Source organism: Tamandua tetradactyla, chromosome 4 (genome assembly GCF_023851605.1).
Source record: "Tamandua tetradactyla isolate mTamTet1 chromosome 4, mTamTet1.pri, whole genome shotgun sequence".
Classification (NCBI taxonomy): domain Eukaryota; kingdom Metazoa; phylum Chordata; class Mammalia; order Pilosa; family Myrmecophagidae; genus Tamandua; species Tamandua tetradactyla.
Genome location: NC_135330.1, coordinates 27517676 through 27533564, shown reverse-complemented (window position 1 = coordinate 27533564; position 15889 = coordinate 27517676). Strand labels below are relative to the sequence as shown.

Sequence of the window (15889 nt, the reverse complement as noted above, 5' to 3'; positions counted from 1 at the left end):
CATTAAAAAAAAAATTTCATTTTTCCAGTTGCTCAGGCCAAAATCTTGTAGCCCTTTTCCTTTCTCACACCTTCAAACTCAATCCATCAAGGAATCTTGTCACTCTGTCTTCAAATGATACCTAGAATCCAACTATTTCTCTACATTGCCACTAGCACCACCCTAATCCAGACTCTTACCTGGGCTAATGCAAGAGCCTCCTAGGTGGTTTTTTAGCTTCCGAGTTTGCCAATGTATATTCTCTTCCCTAAACAACAACCAAATGATTTCTTAGAAAAGTTAAGTGAAATTACTTTTTTCAAAATCCTCTGAACATTCATGGTAAAAACCAAAGCCTAATTAAGGTCTACCAAGATCCATAGGACTAGTTACCTGGCTAAGTCTCTGAATTCACCTCCTACTATTTTCTCCTTGCTCACAATTCTCTAGCCACATAGACTTCCTGGCTGTTTCTATAAAATGCTAAGGCTTTTTTTTTTTTTCCTTAAGAGTGATATTTCTTTTTCCTTCAAGTATCTGCAGAGCTTACTTCCTCATTTCTTTCAGATCTCTACTCATATCAACTCATCAGACCACTTGTGCTGTTTGAAACTGCTGTGTACCTAGATAAGCCAAACTCTTTAATTCTCATTCAATATTGCTGGGTGGAATCTTTTTTATTGTTCCCATGGAGATGTAACCCACCTAATTATGGGTGGTAACTTCTGATTAGATGGTTTCCATGGAGATGTGTCTCCATCCATTCAAGGTGGGGTTGCTTACTGGAGCCCTTTAAGACAGAACCATTTTGGAAAAAGCTCAGAGCCAAGACAGCTCATACTAGAGACCTCTGGAGATGCAGAAGGAAAACATCCCCAGGGAAGCCTTATGAAATGAGAAGAGAAAGCTAGCAGAGTTGTCATGTGCCTTCTAGCTGAGAGAAATCCTGAACTTTATCAGTCCTTTCTTTGGAGTTAAGGTATCTTTCCCTGGATGCCTTAGTTTGGACATTTCTATGACCTTAGGAATGTAAACTTGCAACTTAACAACTTCCCTTTTTAAAAGCCGTTCTGTTTCTGGTATACTGCATTCCTTCAGCTTTAACAAACCAAACCACCACTCTATATGAAATAGCATTTCTTACTCCCACCACTTTATCCCCTTTACTGCTTTGTTTTTATTCATAAATGTATTACCTCCTGACATAATGTACTGGCTCTCTTCCCCAATTAGAATATCAGTCCTCTGAGAACAAAGGCTTTTTTTGTTCTCTTTTGCTCATTACTGTACCCGAACACTTGGATCCATTGCTCATTAAATAGCTGTTAAATGAATTAAAATGTTCTTCTTGCCAAAATAAACTATACCCTCCAAACCTTCTTGTTTAGTTCTTTTGAAAGATGACCAGATTCATAGCCAGGCTCAAACCTTAACTCCATCATGTATTAGGTATAACGGTGGGCACGTTACTTACCCTCCCTGAGTCCCAATTTCATCATCTGTAATGTGAGGATAACTACACTTACCTTCCAATTAGTGACAGTGTTGGGATCTGTCTGAACGAATTTCTTCTAAATCCAAATTCTGTACATTATCCTAAACTGTCTTGGGAAACTTCACAGAATATTTGAAATGGGAATTACCCTGGAAATCTGGTCTATATAGTTGTTATTCTTAGGAGGAAAAGTGATGATACTATTATATGGTTGGACTATGCTTCTTTTAAGGGAATAATGAAAGGGAACAAGAATAGGGATCACTAACAGGCTGAGACTTTTAAGAGGTACCTCATTTTAGTTATTCTGAAAATTTGTGTTTAATTCTAGAAGTTGTACTTAATTCTATACATTAAGCTATTTGCTTTATAAAAGTATGCTTTAAAAAATCTAAGTCCCACTCTCCATCTAGTCTTTCATTTCCACAGGGTTCTAATGACATAAAGTGTGTTTTTCTGGGCAGCTTTAATGTGAAATTGTAACATTGGACTGAGAAATAGATTGTATTCACTTTGCCATAATCTACATTCAGTTTTTTTTTTTTGTTTGGAATCTCATGGAATAAACACCTGCAAGTTTTAGGGAAAAGGTGATGAATTGAAGCATGAACTGCAGGTTAATAGATAAGCATTTCAAAAAAGTATAAGATGCCAACAGAAGACTATATTTATTTATTTATTTTATTTTTTTTGCATGGGCAGGCACCAGGAATTGAACTCAGGTCTCCAGCATGGCAGATGAGAACTCTGCCTACTGAGCCACTGTGGCCCGCCCTGTATTTATTTTTTACTTCTGCTAATTTAAAGTTTATAGAGCAGAGGGATTCAGTCTCAGATGCCCCCAGGACCAGACACAGAAGGTAAATGAATGAAGTGGGTGTGTAGGGCTAACTAGAGCCTATATTTACAAGAGGGTAGCTGCTATTTAGCTCCATGGGGGAGTGTCAAGAGTTTTTAACTTTTCAAGAAAGGCTAAAAATCTGATTTCTCAAATTTTAAACTAATTCACAGTAATTTTTAAACACTATGTAGCCAAACAAAACATATTCATGAACTAAACAATGGACTATCAGTTGTGTTCTCTTCTCTAGGGGCCACAGAAAATTAATTTTAGTTGTGAACTTGGAGAAACTGAATCCCAATGCTCCCAATGACAGAGGAGAATTCTACAAAAGTTTTTAATTAAAGGCCTGAGGGAGCAAACTTTATTGTCCAAGTAAAAATTCATCTATAGGAGTTAGGGTATCTCCAATTATTTTCTTCTTCAGTCTGTGGATTTCTATTCCCAAGCTGTCTTAATGACACTACAAATTTACAAAAAGCAGAAATTGAAATAAATTATATTTTTATTAACTCAATTTGCAAGGTAAATAACATGTATTTTAAGGTTGAAGGAGGCAAATGAAAGGATTATGCTAGACTTTATTTGCAGTTAATAAACTAGGGAGATCCAACAGAGTTTTGCCTTCTCCCATAAAATAACTCTGTCAATTCTGGGAAAGGATTAATATTTCTAAAATCAAAGGGTATAAGTTCTGCTAATGATAACTTTAGCAGATTTTTAATTTTTTAACTTAAATTTTAACTTAAATAAATTTTAAATTAAAGCATAACTTCAAGATAAATTATACTAATAGCATATTTTACCACCAACTATCTCCAACTTTAACATACCCTGATTCTGTTCCTCCACCACATCATGTGCTCCAGGGGAAATTGCCCAAGCACCTAGGTTTAAGAATGGATCTTAATTTCTCTTAAATCAATTAGTTGGTGGCATTCCCTTACCTAAACTCATCATCAAACTGATGGACCAAACTTATATTCCATGACTGAGGGAGAATTTCTTCTGTTGGGCAACAACAAGGAAGAACGTAGTACTGGTTGTGGTGGAGAGATCAATTTTAGGTTAGGATGAAGCTGACACTGCAAGGTTACATGGAGAGGCAGAAAGAACCTGGGTTCAAGATGATATTATATAGTCACCGAATCAATCAACCCTGGAGCCCACCCTAAGTATGGGTTTTCTGTCATGTAAAGAAAAGATTTCCATATTGATTAAGCCAGTTTGATTTGGGGTTACTTTCAGCCCAAAACATTTTGTTAGCAAAAATATAGTTCAAATGTGAAATGGTAAAATTAGAAATATATTCCAAATTTACTAACAACCTTGAATATAGAAACTTACATGTAGAATCTTTCCTTTCTCTGGAATTTTGCTCCCTATCTAAATGAACATCTCTCTTTTCATACTTCAAAAATTTTGTTTTAATTTAGAAATCAACATTTTGCTCTTAAAAAAAGACCTAATTGTATTACTCTCATTAATAGCTGTAAACATCTCTGAATAGAGAAAGTTAGAGATTTGAGCATCCTCAAAACAGAAATACTAGCTTAATATTAAAATAGAATGCCAGTTCTATTTACTAGGAAGGCAACCAGTAGGCACTACATTCCATGTCTGATTCCATACCAGAAAATCAGGCTCATATCCCGTGTATAGCCTGAAAACAAGTTGCAACTGTTTCAGTTTCAAGACATCTAACCACTGCTTATTAGATAAAATGAGAGTCAGTATTGAATGCCTTGACCCAGGAATCAAGGCGAGATGAAGGACAAACAGCCGTGCAAGCAAGCCTGCCTCCCTTTACACCAGGCAAGCAAAACCCTTCCTATAATACTCCTCACCAAATTCTGCTGACATTTCCTTGGGAGAATATGTCAGATGGCCATCCTGAAATTACAAGGAAGACTAAGAAATCAAGTACATATTTAATTTTGTACTGTCTATGGTAGAGGGAAGAAAGGATGAAGGGTCTGAGTGAACCAACCTACAGTGAATACTGCACCAGGGAAAAGCCAAATCAAGCAGGTATATTTAACACTATTTCTTTTTAAGCATACATTTTAGACTGACTAGAATAAAAAGGTAATCCGAGTGATAGGAGATCTGGTGTTTTTTGGAAGCTTTTTCTTTTGAAGTTGAACTCAGGGAACAGCTCATCTGATCTTCACTGTCATTGAAAAACTATCTATAAAAACTCTACATACAATTAAATAAACCAAGGTTCAAAGCACCTAAACTTTTTTTTTTTTTTAACTTTTTTTATTAGCACCTAAACTTTTAACCCATTTTAGAATCTTCACTGAGTCTTCCTCTTAGGTCGCACCTTAAACATTTCTGGTACTCCCTAAGGTTCTGTCCTTGGTATTCTTCTCTAGCCTACCCTGATTCATACCTACAGCTTTAAGACTTTTCTGTGTACTGATGACTCACAAACTTTTCATTCCCAGCCCAATGTTCTCTTCTGGCCCAAATCCATATTCCAATTACCTTTGGAGATGGAGAAGGAAAACGCCTCTCAGGGAGCTTCATGAAACAGGAAGCCAGGAGAGAAAGTAGCAGATGATGCCTTGCTCGCCATGTGCCTTTCCAGTCGAGAGAGAAACTGACTGTGTTCGCCATGTGCCTTTCCAGATGAGAGAGAAACCCTGACTATCATTGGCCTTCTTAAACCAAGGTATCTTTCCCTGGATGCCTTTGATTGGACATTTCTATAGGTTTGTTTTAATTGGACATTTTCTCAGCCTTAGAACTGTAAACTAGCAACTTATTAAATTCCCCTTTTTAAAAGCCATTCTGATTCTGGTATATTGCATCCCGGCAGCTAGCAAACTAGAATACCTAAAGGATAAAAAGTTCAAACTCTTCCCTATGGTTCCAGCCTTATTTTCCTTGACTTATTTCCCCCGCTTCTTAATTTTTTTTCCTGCTTCCCCTTTTTCCTTCCATATACCATATACACCAGATAAACTCTCCATTCCATGTGTCATGCAATCCTTGGGGTCCTTTTTTTTTTTTTTTTTTTCCACAAGTAGTTCTCTCTGCTTATGGTGTCCTTAATCAATTCCCCACTTTAGAAGTAAATTTTATTTTTTATGGAAGACCCAGCTTAAACATCACCATCTCTGTGAAGCTTTCCTTATCTCCACAGAGCAGAAGCTCCGTCATTGGTATTTACATTTCTATTAAAATCCTTTTCATCTTGTATTATAGTGTTTGTTTACATGTCTGTTTCCATCACTTCACAGGTAATATATTTAGTATAGTCTCAGGCATAGAGCACAGTGCTATAAAAATGTTTGGTGAATGAATAAACAGTCTAATAAAATAAAATACTTGTTTCTTATTTATATTTTTAAGGAAAGATGGAGGAATTATAATTCAAAATATTTTAGCATCTCTAAATGAAACAACTAAAAAATAATATCTTGCAAAACAGATATAGTCATGAGACTGTAGATTGGCACAACCTCTAAGGAGGGAAATTTGTTAGTATCACGTTAAAAATGCACTCTTTGGGCAATTCTGCATTTAAGAATTTATTCTATACTTACACATTTGGGCAAATAACTGCCTACAAAGATATCTGTTGTGGAACTGTTTATAACAGCAAAACATTTCAAATAACTTAAATGTCTGTCAAAAGGGACAGATTACATATGGTATCTACAACAATGGAACAATATATAAATATTAAAAAGAATAAGGCAGTCTATATATATTTGTCACAATCTACAAGATAAAATCATGAAGTGAAAAAAAATATGCATGATATGCTGACACTAGTGTTCTTTTTTTTTTTTACATGGGCAGGCACCGGGAATCGAACCCGGGTCCTCTGGCATCGCAGGCAAGCATTCTTGCCTGCTGAGCCACCGTGGCCCGCCCACTAGTGTTTCTTAAAAAGGGAAGATAGTCCATATATGCTTGTATACATATGACAATGCCTCTTAAAGAACGCATAAGAAACTCTTCAGTGGTTGCCTCTGGAGAGAGCTGGGGATTGGAGTCAGCATTTGGAAACTTATTTTTCATGGAATATTCCAATATACTTCTTTGGGGGGGTATTATATCTTTTATTTCTCTGGGAATACATTTTTAAAATGTCTTCTTTTACATCGTGAATTGTGCTGAGCTTCTTTGTGAGTATTCATTAAATTTTTAAAAATGTCATGAGATCTTTTGGTTATCCACTCATAAGTAAGAGTAAGGCATTAGAGATCTGATTGGAAGCTATGTACATATATAGGGCTGGCAATTAACGGGACACAATACAGTATTTTTCAAACTTCTAGGTACAAACCAATTAGTGGTTTGTAAAATCAATTTAATCAGTTACAACCAACTTTCCATTCCCCAGTCGGTTCCTATATGCTACAGAGAAATTATCATGAGCTCAGATAGGTAGGGAGCAGTTTCCATAGGACTGTCAAAACCAGGGTAATTGCTTTCTCATATGGGCCGTTCTAACACCAATAAAATTCTCATTTTATTCACCATTGCCTTTATTATTATTAATAATAATTACCACTGCCCTTTTCTAGATGCCCACAACCTATTTCTAGAATAAGCAAGAGAAGAATCATTACAGTAGTTTCCCACGTACAAAGGTCTTCCTGTGCCAATATATCTTTTAAATTCTGTATCACGTACATGCAATAATAGTTGTTTAAATAAATAAATGAATGTAATGAAGCTTTTATCTCTTTTTGTCCACAGTTCCCCTCACCCCCCGCCCAGGGGAAAAAAAGCCTGTAGATCAATTGTTTAGTTATTAAAAAAATTATTCAGTGGTAAGGTGCTAGAGATGCAAAGATACAGAAGACATATGGGATTCAAAGAGCTCACAGTCCAGTAGGGAGAATTTCTATGGAAAATGAGTTACTTCTCATTTAAAACTTCTTAAACAGCAACTGAGTATAAACCCAACATTACTTTGCAGAGACTTCCTCTGGCTGCAGCACTAAGAGAATGACAGCTCAACAAGGAAAGGGAAGGGAGTTGTGACAACAGGTAAAAGCAAATTAGAGAGCAATGGGAGGCCAGGCTCCGGTCAAGTGAAAAGATGATGAAGAAAGACCTGTAACTTAATGATTAATGGCACAAGAATTCTCCCATAGAATTCTGAATAATCAGGAGTATTATGTAATCAAGCAAGGAGAAAAAGAATAGACGAGTGATTAAACAAACCTTTCACATAGAAATTACTGACAAACCAAAAATATTCCCTTTTAAAAAGACAGTAAATTATCATTTTAGCAATTACATAAGGTATGACATTTATGGCAACTGAGGATGAGTAGTAGCAATTAGTGGGTTTTGCGATCATGTTAAACGTTAAAGGGATGAAACATTTAATATGAGTTGTTAATTTCTTCATGTAATTTGCTGTCAAATATTACTCTTATTAAAGAGGAAGACAGAAGTAAGATAATGGCATCTGTCATACCCATAACATCTTTCCACCTGGCCATTTCAAAGCATTTTCAAGCATTCATTAATTACAAATATCCTGGTAAGATAAACCAGAAAAGTAAACTAGGGCACAAAAAAGGTGAACAGTTCAAGGCCAATCAATAAATCAGTAACAGATTTGGAAAGAGATGTACATTCTGGTTTTCGCTCCTGGTTCTAAGCTACAAATCATTCTCCCATCAGTTACTTCTCTTACAAAAGTCTCCCACAGCTGTTTATCTTTAATGTCAAATAACAAGTAACATTACAATAAAAATGAAATGAGTTTAAGAAGTGAAACTTTGCTTTATGATTGTAGGGTTTGAAAGGAAAACATAGAACTGGATTGAATTCATTTCAATAAGGATTTTAGTATCACCTGCTAGAACAGAGGGAGAAAAAGTATCACTAAATTCTAGGTTGGGATGGGCCTATAATTGTCTATATGTTCCCACATATTCTATTTTCCTATGGACTAAATTTCATGTTCAATACATTTTTCAGTCCTTGAACAATCTGCCCTGCAATGCAGTTATTTCAATTAACAGAACAAATGTATTATAGAACACCAAAGAAATAACCAAAACCATAATCAGACATGCAGCACAGTGTATTACAAGTAATTATTATTCTTATATAGCAACAGAATTCTCTACATTCTATAGGGAGTGGAAGACTATTATAAACCTATAAAGCATTAGTACAGTTAATGATTCTTTATGACAAAAAAAAACCCACGCAGAAAGGAAAACTTAATGTTAAAAATTACATAAAAGTCAAAGCACTTTTTCAGCTTCAGATTATACTCTATTAAAAAGATATTAATTCCTGATACTACTTTTGATTTATTTTAGAACAAGAGCCATTAGTTTCAAGCAGAATTTAATGAGAGCTGAAAGTCATTTTTTTAAAATGAAGTCTGAATTATTACCTGCTGAATTCCAATAGTGAAACAGAAGGTTTTCTTCCTAAATGCCTACCTGCGCATTGGCTTTCCTTCCATGCACCATGAAAAGTACCCTTCAGCACACTCTAAAGCCGAACCTAAGACAATAGAAAAGCAGTAACTTAAAAACTATTTCTGACCTTTTCAGTAAAAAAACTATATATAAAAGTTTCATTCATTTCATTCGATGATAAAGAATTTTATCTCCTTTATACCTCAGGCCTTTTATGGACGTAAAATCATAACTGAATCCAGAAACTTTAAGACAATTCTATATCCTTACTCTGAATGCTAAAATGATTGCATGTGAAGGTGACGGAAGAAATAGTCCCGATAGCAAAGTTAGTCTTGTCTCTCTTCAAAAAGTGCTTGGACATGGTGATGAACACACAACTACACGATGATATTGTGAGCCACTGACTGTACACCATGTATGGACTGTATGTATGTGAAGATCTGTCAATAAAATTAAAAAAAAAAAAGTGCGTGGAAACATTTAACCGTGACCTCGCCATCAAGTGCATCTACAAAGCATTCACCGGATATCCTCAGCAGTTGCACCGTGAGAGATCGAGTAGGGGGCACGTTTGTTTAACAAGGGATCTGAAGGCTGTTAACTTGTCCAGAAGTGACAGGAGTGGGAGGAGACATTTAAAAAACAAACAAACAACTCCCTCCCGATTGTCCGGTTAGCTTAACAGCACAAGGAAAGTGTGGCTTCGGTCATAGATAATATCTTTACAAGCCCTTTCCTCCGTCCCCGAAATAACGCCCACCATCCACTTGGCAGAATCTCCAGGTCCCAGGGGTTAAATGGGACGCCCAACAGCCCTTTCCTTCCCCGGGTTTCCAACCACCGTTGTAGGAGAATAATTAGGGAGGAATCCCAGGGCACCCCTCGGCTTAGGGTGAGGGCTGACAGCCCGCGAGAGCGCAGTCTGATGCCCCGCAAGGCCCAGCCTCCCCACAGTTCCTCCTCGGCGCCGACTGACAGGCGATGGACAAGGCACGGCCCCGACCCTACCCGGCAGCCTGGTAACTTAGGACTGCAGATTTGCAAAGCGAGCCTCTTGGTGCTGTACATCGTATTCTACTCTAAGGCGGCTCACTTACCGGCTCTGATAAACTCTTCTCTTCTGCCGCAGCCTCCTCTGCTGCAACCTTCTCTACCTCCTCCTCACGCAGCCTTTCTGCCTCCCACTCTGCCAGCGCTTGTGCAGACAGGATGCCGCTCCTCAGAGCTAGTTCCTCCCCCGCCCCTGCGCAGGAGCAGGAAGTGTTCCTACTCCTAAAGCGTTCCCCTCCGGAACACACACATTCAGCCAAGAGGTTCTGGTGTGACTCCAGATGTAGTCGCGCCTTTTGCTGGGGATTTGGATAACGTCAGACTGCCTGTCCTCGTATTCACTTCCTTGTATGTTGAACTTGTCCATTTTGCGAGTTCACCGCCTGTCAGATTTTGGATACTGATGTTTCGTCCTGTCTTGTTTTCCCCAGAAGAAGGCAATTGGAAGATTGGAGTAGTAATGAAATAGTAGGAATTTTTATTCGTAGCTGGCAGGTTTCCTACTGGCACAATCTTGACCCTAAACGTGGGATTTGCATGTATCTATTGGGGCCCTACTATGTGCAAGATGCTGAGGATACACGGAAAAATCAGAAACAGACCCAGTGTTCCAGCATTCACACAATCCAGCTTTCTAGACACCAGGATTTTATCAGGACTCTTAAGGCCATGCTGGATTGACCTTTCAATTAGTATTTATCTGTCACTTCAACAAACACTTCTGTGGAGTCACTTTGATTTTAAGGGGAAAATCCTTTTTCAATTTGCTCATTGCCCCCAGATTTTCAGATAGCACACAGACATCTGCTTTACTATGTATTTAGTAAAACAGTTGTATCATTTGTTTACTATGTAACAAATGATACAACTGTGGGGTTATGGTTTCAAGCTTCTTGGTGAAAGGCTCTTCTTCGTTTCCTGATACCTATCTTAGGCTAAACATTAACATAAGCAGATATTTTTCAGCTGTTCTTCAAATGGTATCAACATAGATTTGTCCAATTGTTTCTGAAAGCATAAGATTACCTCTTGTTAATTAGCTTGCGGTGCAAATATATAGTCTTTAGATCAATGGGTTCAAAGTCCAGTCCTGTGTCTGATTAATTTTGTGATCTTGGACAAACTTCTTAATCTCTTAAGCATAGTTTCCTTTTACATAGAAGGGAAGTAATATCTTCTTAATGAATTTGTGGGAAGTAAATTAAAATGAATATCACGTTGTAAGTCTATTTAGTAGACACTCAACAAATGTCAGTTTTCACCTCTCCTATTCTATTTATTTAGATGTTTAGATGGGATCATTAATTAATTGAGCATATGTTGTTTGCCAGGTACTGTGCTAGGATTTGGGGATACAGTAGTGGACTACTGAGAACAGTAGCTTCCTTTCAGAGAGCTAACATGCTAGTGAACATTTATGTGGTTATGGTGATTGACTTCACAACAACTTTTCTATTATGAATATTTGGTCTAAACCAATCTTGTTAATCACATCTTCATACAAATGACCTAATATTGACCAACCAGAAATGAGGGGAAATATAATGGAAACTGCAGGGTAAGGATTCCTGGCTTTTGAGAAAGAGACACAAGGAGAGAGAGCCTCTTTTTTTTCCCTGGCCATTGTTCTGTCTGGATGTCATACTTGGAACTGCTGTAACCATTTTGCAACCATGAGGTAAAACAGAGGAGAATGAAGCTAGACAGTAACAATGGTAGAACAGAGAGGCTGAAAGAATGTGGATCCTTACGTGTCATTTTTGAACTACCCATATTTCCTTGCCCAGAAAGTTCCCTGTTGCTGAACTACTTATGTGAAATAATGAATTAATATTCAAAAGTGAGTTGGGATTGTAGACAGATGGTGAAGTAGGTAGTTCCAGGACTAAGTCCTTCTACCAGAACAGCTATGAACAAGGCATGAGCAGTATGAAACAACTATTCTGAAACTCCAGAGAGTAAAAGAACACTATACAGCATCCAGGACAGTGGGAGGGAAAAGGTTGGTAAATGATGATAAAGAAAAGTAAATTGCTATCTCTGTGTGGCACCTAAAGGTGCCCATCCTTCACACTCGTGGGAGGACACCAAGTGGTCCAATCCCTGGTTAAGTCACTGGTAACAGAAAGAGACATAAAAATCATTTCCCTAAGACCAGGGTTGGGCATGGCTAATCACTGATCATGACATTTGAGAAACAACTTTGGATCGCTGCGGGCTCTGCTCTGAGTGGATGAACACAAAAAAAATATTTATAAAAAATTGGGGTAAGCTCTTAAAGCTGCCACATTTAGTCTGGAGTTGTAAGTATTCTAGATTCTGAGGTGCTGTTCTATAAATCTATAACCCAGTATTTCCCTGGAAAATTGGGTTCTTGTGTGACGCCTAAGACTCAGAGTTGGAGTTCTGCAGTTCTGAAAGTCAACATTGCTACATACAACAGCTGTTAAAAAGCTAAAAAAGAATCTTCACAAAATGGGAGAAAATATTTGGAAACCACATATCCTCTTTAAAGAAAATATGCAAATGGAAAGAAAGCTCATGAAAAGATACTCAACATTATTAGCCAACAACAGTATGCATATCAAAACCAAAATGAGATGCCATTTCACACCTGTGATGGTTTGAAGCTGTTATTTACCTCAGAAAAGACCATATTCTTCTAGTTCATTCCTGTGTGTGCAGACCTATTGTAGGTGGGACCACAACTGAGATGTGACCCACCCCATTCAAGGTGGATCTTGATCCTTTTACTGAAGCCCTTTGTGAGTGGAAAAAAGACAGGAAAAGCCCAGAGATCTTAGAGAGAAAAGCCCTGGAGAAGCTGAGAGACAAAACACCTGTAGAAGCTGAGAGAACTACTGTAGGCCGGAGCTGAAAGCAATGAAACCCAAGAGGGAAGGACCAGCAGATTCCAGCCATGTAACTTCCCTGTGACAAAGGTGTCCCAGATGCTGGCAGACTTTCTTCAGAGAAGGCTCCTCCTGTTGATACCTTAATCTGTTTCTCAAATCTGTCCCCTGCATTCTACTACCATTCCAGCCATGTGATAAATAGGCCATTAGAAAATGAATAACACAGCTATTTCATAAAATGGGATTATTTTGTGGAAAAAGGCCATCTAAAATTAAATCAACATGAATCATATAAAAATGGGTACCATTTAAACCTATCATTGGGTTTACAACTTAACCAGAAGTTGAAGGCCTATAAATCTGGAGGTTTTCCAGGTTAATTTAATTAAGACTTTAGAGATGTTCTCAGATATGAAGAAATTCACATCTTCTACTAGAAGGCTAGTAGACAAGAATGGGACTTCTAAACATGCTGTGAGCATATTATTGAGGAAGAACATAGCAAACCCATTAGACGAGTTTCAGTCAGATACTGGATTCTTAAAACTGCAGATTCAGTGTAGTAGTGATAAATTCTTTGTTGATGATTACTACAGATCTTAGTTTTTCATGGTGTCATGAGACATCTGCGTATAATCTGGATTAGAGCCTCAGGTATTCATATAATCCTGAGTATCTTAGATTTAGAGAATTTACTTATTCTGAAGAGTTAGATTTCATCAAGGGTCAAAGGAGGAGTCACACATGTATACTGTCCTATACATGAATGTGGAGGAGAATTCCTAAGACAAGTGTTAATTCCAATTTTTTCATAGTGCACCATCGGCATCTTATTGGTCAAAATAATGCAGATATGGAACTACAACCCTACCAACATAGGGCGTGTGAGAAAAGTTTCTCTTATATATCTCTATTTGACAGCCAGTAGAGAACTTTCAAAATCTCTTTAAATGCAAACCTTAAAACAAAGGCCTTATGCAGAACTTGGATCTCCATAAGAACTAGGTAATTCACATGGAAAAGAAAGTTTACATAAGTTATGTCCATATAAGAGGATCAATATGAAAGAGAAACCATATCATTGCCAAAACTGTAAAAAAGCTTCAGCAACAAAACCACAATAGTCACCGAAGAATCTATTTCTGAACTACACCTCTTTAGTTTCTATGGTGTGCTCAAATTTCTGACAATTGGAGCCATTAAATGGTATAAAAAATATATTCAAAATACAAAAAAGATGTGTCCCAAATGATACCTAGTCAGGTCAAATCTTGTCCTGGTCAAAAAAAGATAGTTAATGATGATTTGTTATCTCCCGATTATGAAGAGTAAGTGCCACAAATACACATAAAATATTAAAGATGTGCCCAGCACGTAATAGGTGCTTAAAAATGTAACTAGTGGGAGGTCCTGACCAATCAAGATGGCAGAGTGAAAATTTCAGGGCTCTTTCCCACACTTCTTGCTCAAAAGAAATTTGAACAAGAAGTGGCAAAATATGTTTTTAAAAGCTCCAAAAGCAGTTAAAGGATTGTGTTAACAGGGTCAGTACTAAATCAAGAAAATCCCTCTTAAAAGTGGTAGGATCTCATGTGCCCTGGTTGGTCCTCCCCCCACCCCTTACTAGTTTGGTGCAGAGCCGGCCTGCACTCATAATGTGGGTCCCTGGTCCCAGTTTTGGAGGAAACAGAGTAACCCTTGTGTACATAATAGGAACATATATGTTAGTCCCTACCTGTCTGGTAGCAGCCTGAAAGACACACCATCTTAAAACTTGTCCTGCAGGTAGATTTGCTCAAAAAGCTAAAGGAAACTATAGATAAACTAAAGAAAATCAGGAAATGATAAATGAATAAAATGAGAATAGAGAGAAATTATAAAAAGGAACCAAATAGGAATTCTGGAGCTGAAAGGTACAGTAATTGAGATGAAACTTTCACTAGGGTGGTCCAACAGCAGATTTGTGAAGTCACAAGAAATAATCTGCAAATTTTGAGACAGAACAATTGAACTTATCCAGTCTGAGGAGAAGAAAGGAAAAAGAATGAAGAAAAGTGAACAGAGACTGAAAGACTAGAAGTACACCACCAAGTGAGTCAATATATGCATTATGGGTGTCCCAGAAGGAGAAGAGAGCAAGGGGTAGAAAGGATATTTGGAGAATAATGACTAAAAGCTATCTAAATTTTATTAAATATATGAATCTATATATCCAAGGTACCCAATGAACTCCAAGCAATATAAACTCAAAGAGATTTGTATGGAGACACATTATGGTCAAATTGTTGAAAGACAAAGACAAAGAGAGAATCTTGAAAGCAGCAAGAGAAGAATGACATATCATATGAAGGTAGCCTCAATAAGATTAAGAGCTGATTTCTAATTAGAAACTATGGAGGCCAGAAGGCAATGGGCTAACATTTAAAGTGCTGAAAGAAAAAAAGAAAACTGCTAACCAAGAGTTCTACATCTGAAAACTATTCTTCAAGAATGAAGGAGAAATCAAGACATTACCATACAAACAAAAGCTAAGGGAGTTTGTTACTAGCAGATCTGCTCTACACAAAATACTAGAGGAATTCTTCAGGCTGAAATTAAAGGACAATAGACAGTAACTTGAAGTAATATGAAGAAATATAGAACACTATTAAGGGTAGCTATATAGGTAAATCTGAAAATCAGTATTATATTCCAAATAAACACCAGTATTATTATACTCCCATGATGAGATGGCTTCAGTGGTGAATTCTACTAAATATTCCAAGAAGAATTAACACAAAACCTTGTTCAAACTCTTCCAAAAAATTGAAGAGGAGGAAACATTCCCTAATTCATTCTATGAGGTCAGCATTACTCTGATCGTGAAGCCAGCTAAAGACTCTACAAGAAAAGAAAATTACAAACCAATATCCTTTATGAATATAAATATAAATTCCTCAACAACATACTAGCAATCAAATTCAGCAGCACATTAAAATTATTATACACTGTGACCAAGTAAAATTTATCCCAGGAATGCAAGGACAGTTTAACATAAGAAAATCAGTCAACAGAGGCATACCTTGGAGGTTTTGAGGGCTTGGTTCCAGACCACCACAATAAAGCAAATATAGCATAAAGTAAGTCACATGAATTTTTTGATTTCCCAGGGCATATATAAATTATGTTTATACTGTACTGTAGTTTATTACATGTGAAGCAGCGTTATGTTTTTTTTTAAATGTACATATCTTAATTTAAAAATATTTTG

At 37.1% G+C, this 15889-nt stretch overlaps 1 protein-coding gene across 2 annotated transcripts in view; it reads right to left on the bottom strand.

The window, feature by feature from the left end:
• Positions 1-9971, bottom strand: part of KLHL20 (kelch like family member 20) — a 151268-nt gene extending 141297 nt beyond the window's left edge. For both annotated transcript variants that reach the window (XM_077157004.1, XM_077157005.1), the window contains exons 1-2: positions 9832-9971; positions 8753-8816 (exon numbers count right to left, since the gene is read on the bottom strand). In XM_077157004.1, the coding sequence (XP_077013119.1) occupies positions 8753-8775 (23 nt within the window). In that variant the 5' untranslated portion in view covers positions 8776-8816; positions 9832-9971. The remainder of the gene's footprint in view (positions 1-8752; positions 8817-9831) is intronic.
• Positions 9972-15889: the final 5918 nt, after the last annotated feature.